Raw genomic sequence first — 12,341 nt, 5'->3', positions numbered from 1 at the left:
TAGACTACTAAAATAATCTTAAAATAGAAGTTTAGGTATAATTATAAACTAAATAGTAAGATTAAATAGTAAGTTAAACGCTATTATACAAACTATAATATCGTTCCTATATATAAAAGGAAGAGCGCGAAGGGCGCTGTAGGCGTAAAGAGCGCTAGTCGCTAAAGTCGCGAGGTACGCTCGTTACGCGTATATATTTCGAAGGATAAGCGCTAGCCTTAGTACCTAGGGTTGCGCCAAGCTGCGCGCTTCGAACTTCGATCCGTAACACCGAAGCGAGGACTTCACTACCGATACAATCTTCCTTAACGAGGCAGGCATAGCGACCGAGCCTGACATGCTTATGTTAGTGTTGAACCGCATAGGGGCACTGCAGCTTCTTGTTCTCGCCGGGGACAGTCGGCAGCTTGGTCCCCTCGTTCCTTCAGACCAGTCTGGCCGCGACCCACTGGGCAAGCTGCTCAGCACATCCATCCTGCAACGACTCGCGGACGGATGGCCGCAGCTGGCCCAAGTCAAGCTTGTCAAGAACTATCGCGGCCACCCCGATACATCTGCGATGGCCAACGAAATCTTCTACAAGGGCGAAATGGAGTCGGTCCTTCCAGCATCCCATTGGGATACACCTCTGACACGGAATGTCTCAAGCTTGGTGCAGACCCTATCCCCAGCCCTCCCTCCGAGATCGCGCACTCCAACCCAGAACGATCGAGTGTTCTTCTTCGACGTCAAGACCAGGTCCAGCAAAGAAGATACCGGTTCGTCCACGTACAACGGGGGTGGGATCCAAGCTACCATTCCCCTGGTGAAACTACTTGCGGGGCTTGGTGTGAAGTGGAACGAGATCGGCGTTATCAGTATGTACCGGGAAGACCTCCGCCTGCTCATTGTCAACCTGAAGATCAATGGTATTCGAAACATCGAGACCAAGAAGCATGACCAGAGGGATGGCCTGCGAGTCGCGAGTGTCGACTCCTTCCAAGGTCAACAGCGGCCTACCATGATTGTTCATTTCGTTTCAGCGAGGAAGACCGGTCATGACCCATTCGGTCTCGTGAAGAACGCCCTTCGCCTGAACGTAGCATCCACAAGATCGCAAGCGTATCAGTTCTTTGTGGGAAACATGACTTTGTGGCAGGAGTGGAAGAAGAGTATCTCTAGTTGCAATGAGAGCACGACGGCCATGATTAATGTCATGAAGTGGCTTCTGAACTGGGGCAAGGTTGACGCGGTCACTGGTGACGGGACTGTTGTTTAGGATCCAGACGAGAAGTAGGCTGGAGGGCGACGGGTTGAGAGAGAGGGACGGTGGGATGGTGAGGGCAGGGGATGAGATTGAATGAGATAGTTGGCAGATTTCAGCTTGCAGCAGGCCGAACGTCGTTCGACGATGCCCTTGATCGTAAGACAGTAGTATTGAATCACTTTCATGACTCGTGTAATCCTGATCTTACGATCCTCGACACGAAGCAAGCTCCTCGTGTGTAACTTCCGAAAAGCAACGACTCCTTCTGAAGAGCAATGCCACAAGGCTCAGCACAACGCTCATGCTCCTTCACAAAGATTATATTCAAGCTACTATAGGCCGAACTGTCGAAAAGCGCAGTCCGTGGTAGCTCGGGAAGAGTTTGTCTTGCGTGGCGCCAAAGATCTCAGCAATCGCAACCTCGACGTTCTTGGTGAAGGTCTCAACGCTACCAGTGCCAAAGAGTCTCGGCTGGTCGTACTCTGGCACAACGAGGGCGGCATCGAAGAGGTTCTTAGGGTCCTCGACGACCGGTGGCAGACCGACCCTCAGCCGCTGGTCGGCGATATAGACGAGCTTGTGGTTCGAGCCCAGCATGGAAGCCCAGATGCTTCCACCGTCGTTCCAGCGCGCAATGCGCACTTTGAAGTCTCCACTTTCGGCGGACCCCTTATAGGCATGGATCTTGTTCTGTGACACGCCAGTCTTGACGAAGCGATCGCGGAGGTGGAATTCGACTGCGCCATCGACGGCTTCCACGGTGGTGCGCTTTGGAGCCATCTAAATAATGTCAGCTCCAGTCGAAGTTCCGGTTGTACTTCAGCACATACCTTTTAGGAATGGGAGATGCCGATGGAGCGTGGATGTTGGAAGGGGTCCTCAGGAACAACAGCGATGCTAGAAAATGAGTCAACAGCTTTGATATATTCTGAGTGGACGATATAGACGTATCAACGTTAATGCAGTCTGCTTGTCGCAGTTCTAGGTGTGGACGGAAGGTGTGGTGTCAAGAGCTAGATTCGGAAATTCCAGTGTCGCAAGCTTGATGGCAATTAGAGTTTTCTAGCGCACAGTCCGCGCTTCCACATGCGGGCTTTCAAGGCGCGTTTGTCTTCCAGACATCAACCCTTAGTCCATCTGGCCTATGGACTTGGAACATTGATTGACAATCAGCAATTTGAGACCTCTTGCTTCCGACTGTTCGAAGATGAGTCCAACTACTCTGACGAGCAGAAGCTTCTCTCCCGGACTAGCAAGCACCTACCACCAGCTACTCCACGAAAGCCTCATCGAACCCACCGTGCCGCAGACGCAGAACAGAGCTGTGCATATTCTAAGAGAGGCATTGAAAGACGCAAACGAGAGTGGGACTCAAGGCGCAGCGATCATTCGGCAACAGTTCACGTCTCCATAGCTAGCGTCTATTAGCAACAACTCACTACGTCGAAGTCGAAGATGATGTTCGTATGTACGATATCTCGTTGCACAAGGGTGGGTATGGACCACAAGGGCTGCCGAAATAGAGATGACTTAGGCATATCACGGCCGAATCGAAACGTGAACGAACCCCTTGCGCACGCGATACGTACGTGTACTAGGTTGATGGGAGGGATGGACCGGGCAATGGACAAGCCTACTATCACAGCTTGCTAAGACCAGGGATCTGGCAACGAGAAAGAGGAGAGAACTAACAACATCGAATTGGACCTGAAATCATTTAGACTGGAACGACGGGGTTGCCGAGATAGCACGAGCGCAGGTTACAATCGTCAGCACTCGCGGAAGAGAGCTCCAATCTTCCACCACAGAGTCGATTAACTGGAGACTGCTCGTATTCAGTCTCCAACATTTCTAGGATCTCCATCAAGCCACTGTTTAAAGTTTCCAGAAGCTCCGTAGTGACAAGCTCCTCTCCCAGCGGCTCTTTCTCGACATCCCATCTCAACTTGAGCCTTGCCAGCTCTTGATTCTGAGCCTCAATCTTTTCTGCGAGCCGACGCGTATTCCATCCTTCTTGACCTACTTCCAGAATCTTGGACTGCATCATACTTTCCCATTCTGCCAAGTTATCGTCTACAGATTCGTGGGCGAATGAGAAATATCCTCAAGTACTACTAGTGCATTCGGGACAGACATGCCCGTCAAAATCCTCAACTGCCATCCCTAGATTCTGTCGGGAAAAGTTGTAGAGCAAGATCGCGGAGCTCGAAGATTTCTGCACTATGCTCGAGCAACACGGCTTGCCTTTACTAACTAGGGATCAAAGCTTAAGATGATGTGCAGTCATTTCTATGCGTAGGGAGTTTGGGATTCAATTGTAGTTTCGCTGACGTACACAGCCTTGCCAGGAAGCTTGCTGTGGTTTTACAAGGCTTTGCCAATTCTACACTCTGAAACACACGTATAAGACAGAAAAAGACCTATCGCCGGGCTCTCCTCCCGCCAAAGCGTTGCGAACTAACAAAGCATCTATTTCTTCCCGAAGCACGTAGGAATTGCTAATACTAAAGGTCTTAGCACAGCACGAGTAGATGTTTATCGAACACCCGAAGATCCTTTCGGGAAAGCTATGATTGCTGAGGGTATGGGGTTAGGGTGCACATTTGGTAAGCTTTTTAGATCTTCAGGCGGAGAGAAAATTACCTCGATGTTGCCTTTTTCGAGCTCTACGTCGGCTATGTCTACGAGAGCAAGTACGCTCCAAGACATGCTTCCCAGTCCTCAGGGTTCGTCCTCCTCGTTCCTGTATCTACATATAACGAACGTAACTCTGCCTACTAGGCTCTGTCAACATATCCTCGTATGCATCAAGAAAGTATAGACCAGAACATATCCTAGATGCCATTCGAAGGTCTGTCACTCGAGACACTTGAGTACTACATACTACCGGATCGAAAGACTAGAAGAGATTCAATGATCGAGCTATATCCGAGCACGAAGACCATGATCGAGTATCTCTTTTTCCCCCATTTCAGACTGTGATATCTCTCCGATGATCTTTGTATCAGTTAGCGCTCTGCAAGATACATCCATCATTCCATCCTAGCTACTATCTCCGACAGCGTTGATTGTGTAGAAGTCACGCTCTATGGGCATTCACTACTACAATGACATTTCTCGCAATGCAGCGATTTTCTGGGATGTGGTTGTCCCTCAAAAGCGATCCCGGAGCAGCCGAAGAGTCCTCAGCTCGGCAGTGGGACAGCTCCCGATGCTGCAATGGAACCTCATCTCTGCAACACGCCCTAAGGCGCTTCGAACTTCGTCACTGCCATGCTCGCTTCTCTTGAAACATAAGTTCAGCTTCGAAGTTCCTCATACGAGAGTCATTCCATAGAGAGAGCGAGGCAGACTCGAAGAAGACATTGGGAAGGAACCGACAATGTCATCGCCAAGCCCCAAACGCCCAATGACATTTCGCCTTGCTACCGTCAACGATGCATCCCACATCGCAAATCTCATCAACACAGCCTTCCGTAGCGAGAAGACCGGACAGACTTGGTTGTATGACGAGCAAGAGAAGCGCGTAGACATTGTGTCGGAAGGCCTAGCCGAAGATCTCATCTTGGGCAAAAGCTCGGAAACCATTATGCTGGCTGGAACCCTCGACTCGAGGATTGCGGCGACATGTTTTCTACGCCGTCCTGACACTACTGTTCCACCTCCGGACCATTTACAGCACGTCACTCCTGGATCTGCGTGGCTGGGATTCTTGGCTGTTGACCCGACGCTGCATAGCAAAGGTTACGGGAAGGACATGCTCGTCGAGGCGGAGAGATTTGTCCAGCAGGAGTGGAAGGCGACAAGACTTGAGTTTGACTTTGTGCATACGAGAAAGGAGTTGAAGGAGTGGTATGCGAAGCAGGGCTACAAGGAGACTGGGCAGAAGCGGCCATTCTTCTACGGAAAAGATGGGAGGGGGATTCTTGCCGATGGCCTAGAGATGGTGGTGCTGGGCAAGGATCTTCGAGACGCGAAATGAGAGTAAAGACATACTTTCGTTATGTTCAACAGCGCCCAAGGACTACCGCCACCTCTGGTCCGACACTGGTGAGGAATTGTACAGACCGTTCTACAAGGGCGTCCCAAACTTGAAGTCGGGGGATGTGAGATTCCGAGATCTTTTCCGCAGGCCTATGGTGCCCATTATCATGAAGTCAAGCCTGATTAGGCCACGACATCGTCCACAGTATCTGTACCGGTCTGGGGCTTGGGAGAGAGGGTACGGCGTCGAGGTTAATGGCTACTGGCTGCCGACGAGTCTTCGGACGTGTGCGAAAACATCTGGTAGAAAGTGAGCTTCGCTTCTAAGAACGATCGAGGAAAAAGAACCGAGTAGACTCCGAGTATTTGTTCTCCAACACCAGACCACTTCCTCACTCCTTTTCGGAGCAGACAGCCTGAACGAGAGTGAAAACTTCTCAGGCTTTCTTCTCCTGCTCTTGAACGGCCTCCGTCGGGGTCTCCTCCGCTTACGTTGAGATTCTCTCCCCCCGATGTCCATCCTGGCCATGGACCTCGTGCATGATTTCGTGCGCTTCTTGTTCAGAAACGTCCTTGGCTTACTTTCGTTTGACATGGTAAGTCACCCCTGGAATAAGAAACAGGATAGCAAAACTTGATCGCGTGGATGGCAATGAACCGGTGCCCTCTTCGTACAGCAGACAGGCCAGCACCGAGATGCTGAAATGAAGTACACATTGTAGCTGATGGGAGAGTCGTAGGATTCCGAGTTCTGCAATCCCTGCGGAGCGTTGAAGACATCTCAACCATCATCTGTTTCCAGGTTGCAACAATTCACATGCCACACGTTTTCCAAATATCGTACAAGCCTGGCCCGTTTCCAGCTTCAGACACACCACTGTCGACATTGTCTGCGAAGACCTGTCACTGCAAACTTCAGATCGACTTCGAGAACATACCTACTGCGACGAGATAGAGCGCATGGGGAGAACATCGTGAAGACCTTAGCTGACATCGCATTTCCACCTCTGTACAGCACCAGTACAACCAGAACATCGGCGAGGATAGCATCACCACCAGCAATGAAAACAATGACGCCGCATACCCAAGCAAAACTCCTCCAACAAATGGATGATCATTGCGTACTTTCGGGTCCAGTCACCAAGCAGGAATGTCTTCTTGTCGTTCTTTCCAGTGACTACCGGAGCCTGCGCAATCTTCACTGTCCACTTATTCTGCGTCTTCCTTAGATTGAGATTCCTTCAACGGGACAGATGAATGGGACCTGCAGAACCTACCGCAGGCCCCGAATTCCTGTTCCGGTGTTCGATGAGATCCAGCCATCACTGAAAGGACGTTATCGTTGACCGTCAACATGCTGCGCGGCCCGCGGAAAGATCCAGCGCGCTCGCCGCGGCAAGGTTCCAGTATCGAACAGAGTGCAGCTCGAATGACATAAAAACAGGCTCATCTACGAGCAGGTCACCCACCAAGAATTGCGATCATTCAGGCAAGACCGAGCTTCCAATCCACCGAGACTCTCCGGCCCAAACATGTCCTTACCAGATCTCGACATTGCGGGCCTTCAACCAACATCATCCCCAAGTGTAGATTGCAACTTCCAGGCAAGAGCACTCAAGTATCTTGGGAATATCGGCGCCACGTATCGGGACGACATCATCACAGCAGCGAGCGGCCTATATGTCTACACATCGACTGGTCACAAGTTCCTCGACTGGACGTCTGGACAAATGTCATGCCTACTTGGTCATGGCCATCCTGAGGTAGTTAAGGTCATTGCAGACCATGCAGCCAAGCTGGATCACCTGTTCAGTGGTATGGTATCTCCGCCAGTGATATCTTTGGCGGAACGACTGGTCGAAATGCTCCCACCTGGCTTGGATAAGGCATTCTTTCTCTCGACAGGCGGCGAAAGCAATGAAGCGGCGATCAAATTGGCAAAGATGTTTACGGGCAAGTTCGAAATCGTAGGGCTCGGGGCGAGCTGGCATGGGATGACGGCCCAGGCGTTGGGAGTGCAGTATCGATATGGTCGCAAAGGATACGGTCCAAACATGCCTGGCATGTTCGCGTTGCCAGCGCCAAATGCATATCGCTCCACTTTTCGCACACTCGATGGTGGCCATGATTGGGAAGCAGAGATGATGCACGGCTGGGCCATGATTGATATGCAGTCGTGCGGCTCTCTGGCAGCCTGTATCGTAGAGTGCATCCAGTCCTCGGCAGGCATTCATGTATTGCCTGCTGGATACCTCAAGGTTCTTCAGAGAGAATGCACGAAGCGAGACATGCTGTTGATCGTTGACGAAGCACAGACAGGGATTGGTCGGAGCGGTGACCTGATGGCAGTCATGCACGAGAGGGTCGTGCCCGACATCGTCACTCTGAGCAAGACGCTGGGAAATGGAATCCCGCTGAGTGCAGTCGTCACCAGCACCGAGATCAACAGGGTCTGTCAGGCTCGTGGCTTCACGATGTACACCACGCATGCCAATGATCCTTTGCCATGCGCTGTTGGCGATAAAGTATTGGAGATCGTCATGAGGGACAATCTGGCTGAGCATTCGAAAGCAATGGGCGACGTTTTGCACGCCGGGCTTCGCAACTTGCAGCGCAAGTTTGGGTGTATTGGTGACGTGCGAGGCCGTGGTCTCATGGCCGGAGTGGAAATTGTGTCGGACAGGGAAACCAGATCGCCAGCGGTCGAACTGGGCCGCAGCATAGCAGAGAAAGCGTTCGAGCTTGGCCTGTGGGCGAACCTGAGCAGCGACTCGTATTTCAGCGGCGCATTGAGAATTGCTCCACCCATCGTGACAACCAAGGCAGAGATCGAGGAGGGACTGCGTATACTCGAGCAGGCTCTTGCAAGCACGCTAGGCACCTTCCCTTTGCAGGACATCTAGACCAATTCTTGGCCATGGTCTCACTCGAATCCCTCAAAGCCTTGCTCCGGCCAGTCACTCATGGACCATTGATCCCAGATGAATGGTGTGTCTGGCAGTGAGAAATCCAAACTTCTGTTGGCGAGGCCATCGTAGCCTTCGATGTTTGCGATTTTCTGCAGGGCCTGGTCGTAATAACCCAAGCACAAGTCGGCAATATCCCAGTTCCCTCGCTTTCGGTGTTCACGAAGACATTCCATCATCGTCTGCGCGAATCCCAAAGGCTGGTTCAGCTCACGTTGTGCAGGGTCAGTATCCAATACAGATCGTATGAGAAACGTCATAACCATGAGTAGTGCGAATCCCATCGTTGGCATCCAATAGCCTTGCAACTCATCTTCGCCCAATTCTTGGAGAAAGAATACAACGTCTTCCGCAGCTCTCAAGGCGGGTTGGTAGTGCCCCGACTGGCCAGATGCTTCGTGACCTGGGCCCATGTTCAGACGGCGATCCAGAAACTGTATTATGAGAAAAGCCAGTCTGAGGTTTGCGGCTCCGGGAGTGCTGAGGTCTGTTCCTCGAATGATGACGCTACGACTTACGCCGGTTGAAGAGTCCATCCATTCTTGAAGTCGGCTAGTGCTGTCGTGTCTCTGGTCGTTCGAGCTGAAAGACTTGTCTCCCACGGTAGCCAATCGATTAATCTCACATAGGTGAGGCGATAGGACGTTCTCAGTCAGGGTGAGAAGGTGTTCATATATGGACCGAGCATTGGATTCTACAGTATGCTGTGTCAGCTGGGTTGATGGCTCGATAGTAGGAACATCAAAGTAAGTTGTTTGAATGTGCGGCGGTGAGCCATGAGCGAGGCTCTGCCTAGCAAGCGTCAGCCTTCGACCCAGCCTTGACCCAGCTACTGTCCTGCGCACCATCGGTCATAAAGAAGTAGTCCGCGCCATAAGTTCATTCGAGCTTCTTTCTCGTGTGGCGGAATGTCCCATTCGGTAGGATCTCGATTCAACCCCAAGGTGTACGCAACCGATATGGCAAACCCAAGCTGGCCCGAGTTGTTGAAGACCATGGAAGTTGGCCGTCCTCCGACATTGAGCAGAACCGCGGCTATTGTCGACAACTTCGGTGACACCCGCATCTCCAGAAAGAGCGCCTCGTTGGCTAGATTCCAGATGAACCTCTGGTCTGGGGGTCGACGAGATGACAGCCATTGGCTTGAACTCCAGAACGTAAGGCTATGTGCAAGAAGGCACGCCAAGAGAGCAGGCGGCGCATTTCCATCTCGGGTATCAAGCAAGTGATGAAGTTGCTTCTTGCTTAGCAATGGGCAACAAATTTCCGCCTTCGCAACATATCTGTGCTTTGATCTTAGCCTGCTGAAGAGCTGGCGATCAACTAGAATACTCACAACTTGAGAAGGTCATCTTCCCAGGGCTCAACAAGCTTTTTGATAATGTCAAGTGTCTCTTGAGCCGGTTCGGACCTTGAATGCAGGCCCACTGGTCTTCTCCTGGCCGGCGTGAAGACGATAGGGGCTGACAGGTTGCTTCCATGCCTCGAAGAGAACACCGTACGGGTAGTGGCGGTGCCCGTTACACCTTTGTCTTCCATCAGCTTCGAGAGATGCTGATCGTCACTGGCCAACACTGGTCCAATAAGGCGCTGATTAGAAGATGCTTCGGCTGCTGCCTCCAGGCTCAATTGGCCGTCGGCGCTGGAGTCGCTCTGGACGTTGATGGCAATGCCGTGCCCAGTGTCCGAGTGTGGGACGACAGAAGCCTGTTCAACACCAATCGTTTGAAGCTGCGAGATCTCCACGTCTCCCGGACCGTTACACTGGCGCCGATACCTTCGTTTCTGGGCTTTCGGCCGTGATGGAGGAAAGACGCAGGTACTGCCATGCGAGCGGCACATCATGCACGCAAGAGGCTGTTCAGGCTCAACTTTGCATTGAGATTTTCGCTGTCTGCATGCGTAGCACGCCGCGGTGCGCGACCTCGTCATTCCTGGATCCCGAAGTGTGAGGAGCAGAACTGAGGCTGATACAACGAAGACAACTGCAGATGCAATTCTGCGGACTGCTGCGGCTGGAGTGCTCTCTGCCCGCGGCCCGCGGGTCAAATTCCGGAGACTCCGTCAATCCAGAAAGCTGCCGTGTTGGGGTTCACTTTGATGACACAGATGGTGGAGTGCGAAGACTGGTATACGGATCATGGCAACCAGCAACGCCGCATGGTCGGAACTTCGAGCTCCCGGTGTCGAGTGAGTGACTACTGCCGACAAGGCTGCGAATGCCTCCAGCAACTTCAACACGAAGCGTCAGGTAATTGTCTCGAATTCACATTCATTATAAACATACGTCGCGGGGACATTGGAACGGCTTCATCCTTGAGAGCTAACATTAACATTCCTCCGAGAAACACAAGAGGAATTTGAGCAAACCATGGCGAACGAGCTTGTCATCTATACGTGCTTAGCATTAGCCACGATCGCATGCGTGAGACTGGTTTACACTGTAGGATCTGACCTCAGAGCCCTTAGCCACTATGTGAGGCTAACAAGCCAATGTTAGTATGCCTACAATGTCTACCTCCATCCGCTTCGCGAGGTGCCAGGTCCGTTTTGGGCGAAGGTCATAACCAACTATATATCCCATGGAAGTGGTTGCAGGGCTCAGGTATGCTCTATCTGGACCTCATGGCGTATCAGCCCTGACGTTTGTTTATCTTGACAGAACCTCCTTCGACTACACAAGGCATTCGGCTACTACGTGCGCATCGGGCCCAACGAAGTGTCAATCGCAGATCCCGACCTATATCGGACTATCTACAGCCAAACCACAAGTATCAAGCCAGATACTTTCTACCAGGCCGCGAAAATGAACCATGAGCACATTTTCAGTCTGAGGTACGCTTTCCCATCTTCGCATTCAGGTAGACAACGTAAATCTCGTGATACGCAGGAACCCGGCGTGGCACGCTGCACGACGGAAGATGCAGAGTCGTTCATATTCCCAGAAGGCCATCGACCAACACGAAGACCTTATTGCTGGCGCAGCGGAACAATTGAAGTCTCGTATATTGAGCGACGCTGAGGTTTCGGGAAAGACAGATGTCTACGAAGCCTGCCACTTGTTCAGCCTCGAGGTAATAGGCCATGTAGCCTTCGCTCATGATCTTTCACATGACCAGTTGATCGACGAGTCCGCTTTTCTTTAACATATGCACAACGGGATTACCATCTTACCAATTGCATCTGCGCTGGCCTTTACGAAGCCAGTCTGGAGAATGTTGCCAGGAAAGTTGGGCAACAAACTGAAGTCACTGCTGCAATGGGAGCATACGACAAGAAAGCTACTTCAAAGCTTTAAAGCGAACGTCAGCATCGAGAATGCCAACAATTACCTAGCTGGACCTTTCGTGTATGGGAAGGACAACTATCTCGGGAGGGGTCTCACCAATGACGAAGCGCTGGAAGAAGCAATGGGCTTGGGTAAGATCCCTGTGCAAACATCGAGCCTCCTCGTCAGGGTATTTGCTAATTGATCGACCGACGATAGCCTTCGCTGGTAGTGGTACCACAGCCACGACCATTCTGTACATCATTTACCAGCTGTCACATTCCGAGAATAGAGGCATCCAACTGAAGTTACGACAAGAGCTACAACGAGCACCATTACGACTGATTGAGCTTCGAAACCTTGTCTACTTGAATGCCATCATCAATGAAGGCATGCGGTTGCACCCGGCCATCGTGGGAAGCTTGCCTCGAACATTGTTGGAGAGTCTGGAAATCACGTTGGGTACTGGTCTTCGTGTCATCTTGCCCCCGGGTACGACGGTGTGTATGCAGAATTACGTACACCAGCAGGATGCATTGGCATATCCTGATCCGGATGAGTTTCGTCCAGAGCGATGGCTGGAGCAACCATCCTCAAGCAAGGCCTCGCAAGCGTTTACTCCTTTCAGCACTGGATCAAGAAACTGTATCGGACAGAGCCTTGCTAAAGCGGAGATTTTACTAGCTGTGGGATGCATATTTCGCCAGTTGGACTTCCAGCTTTCTGGAGAGACCACTCCAGGCGACATGGAGATGTTAGATTTATTTGCAGCTGACATTTCGGGCAAGAAGTTGGTCGTTGAGGTGACCAAACCTGGGATTGAAACGGCATCTGGCAACGCCAAGGTAGAATTTCCATAGGTACGATTCGGTAGAAT

The 12,341-nt window shown here is 51.5% G+C and overlaps 6 protein-coding genes across 6 annotated transcripts; 4 read left to right on the top strand and 2 right to left on the bottom strand.

Annotated features, from left to right (window-relative positions):
- Positions 1-337: 337 nt before the first annotated feature.
- M409DRAFT_59898 (uncharacterized protein) lies at positions 338-1,258 on the top strand (the record flags this gene model as incomplete). Its single annotated transcript, XM_033814328.1, has 1 exon — positions 338-1,258. One exon carries the CDS (start codon positions 338-340, stop codon positions 1,256-1,258), a length of 921 nt encoding a protein of 306 aa, XP_033661541.1.
- A 312-nt stretch (positions 1,259-1,570) lies between these two features.
- M409DRAFT_29035 (uncharacterized protein) lies at positions 1,571-2,026 on the bottom strand (the record flags this gene model as incomplete). Its single annotated transcript, XM_033809284.1, has 1 exon — positions 1,571-2,026. One exon carries the CDS (start codon positions 2,024-2,026, stop codon positions 1,571-1,573), a length of 456 nt encoding a protein of 151 aa, XP_033661540.1.
- Positions 2,027-4,628: 2,602 nt separating this feature from the next.
- On the top strand, positions 4,629-5,228 carry M409DRAFT_59896 (uncharacterized protein; the record flags this gene model as incomplete). The annotated part of the gene is made up of 1 exon (XM_033814327.1): positions 4,629-5,228. One exon carries the CDS (start codon positions 4,629-4,631, stop codon positions 5,226-5,228), a length of 600 nt encoding a protein of 199 aa, XP_033661539.1.
- A 1,534-nt stretch (positions 5,229-6,762) lies between these two features.
- On the top strand, positions 6,763-8,133 carry M409DRAFT_70379 (uncharacterized protein; the record flags this gene model as incomplete). The annotated part of the gene is made up of 2 exons (XM_033818701.1): positions 6,763-6,816; positions 6,850-8,133. 2 exons carry the CDS (start codon positions 6,763-6,765, stop codon positions 8,131-8,133), a joined length of 1,338 nt encoding a protein of 445 aa, XP_033661538.1.
- Positions 8,134-8,282: 149 nt separating this feature from the next.
- M409DRAFT_33112 (uncharacterized protein) lies at positions 8,283-10,107 on the bottom strand (the record flags this gene model as incomplete). Its single annotated transcript, XM_033810277.1, has 3 exons — positions 8,283-8,988; positions 9,042-9,479; positions 9,533-10,107. Coding segments are annotated over 3 exons (1,719 nt in total), but the record flags the coding sequence as incomplete, so codon positions are not given.
- A 460-nt stretch (positions 10,108-10,567) lies between these two features.
- On the top strand, positions 10,568-12,324 carry M409DRAFT_29032 (uncharacterized protein; the record flags this gene model as incomplete). Its single annotated transcript, XM_033809283.1, has 5 exons — positions 10,568-10,639; positions 10,697-10,801; positions 10,859-11,031; positions 11,507-11,616; positions 11,684-12,324. The coding sequence occupies 5 exons, from the start codon at positions 10,568-10,570 to the stop codon at positions 12,322-12,324; spliced, it is 1,101 nt and encodes a 366-aa protein (XP_033661536.1).
- Positions 12,325-12,341: the final 17 nt, after the last annotated feature.

Source organism: Zasmidium cellare (assembly GCF_010093935.1).
Source record: "Zasmidium cellare ATCC 36951 unplaced genomic scaffold M409scaffold_47, whole genome shotgun sequence".
Lineage (NCBI taxonomy): Eukaryota > Fungi > Ascomycota > Dothideomycetes > Mycosphaerellales > Mycosphaerellaceae > Zasmidium > Zasmidium cellare.
Note: the sequence above shows the minus strand (reverse complement) of the source record. Positions and strands in the feature narration are given on the sequence as shown.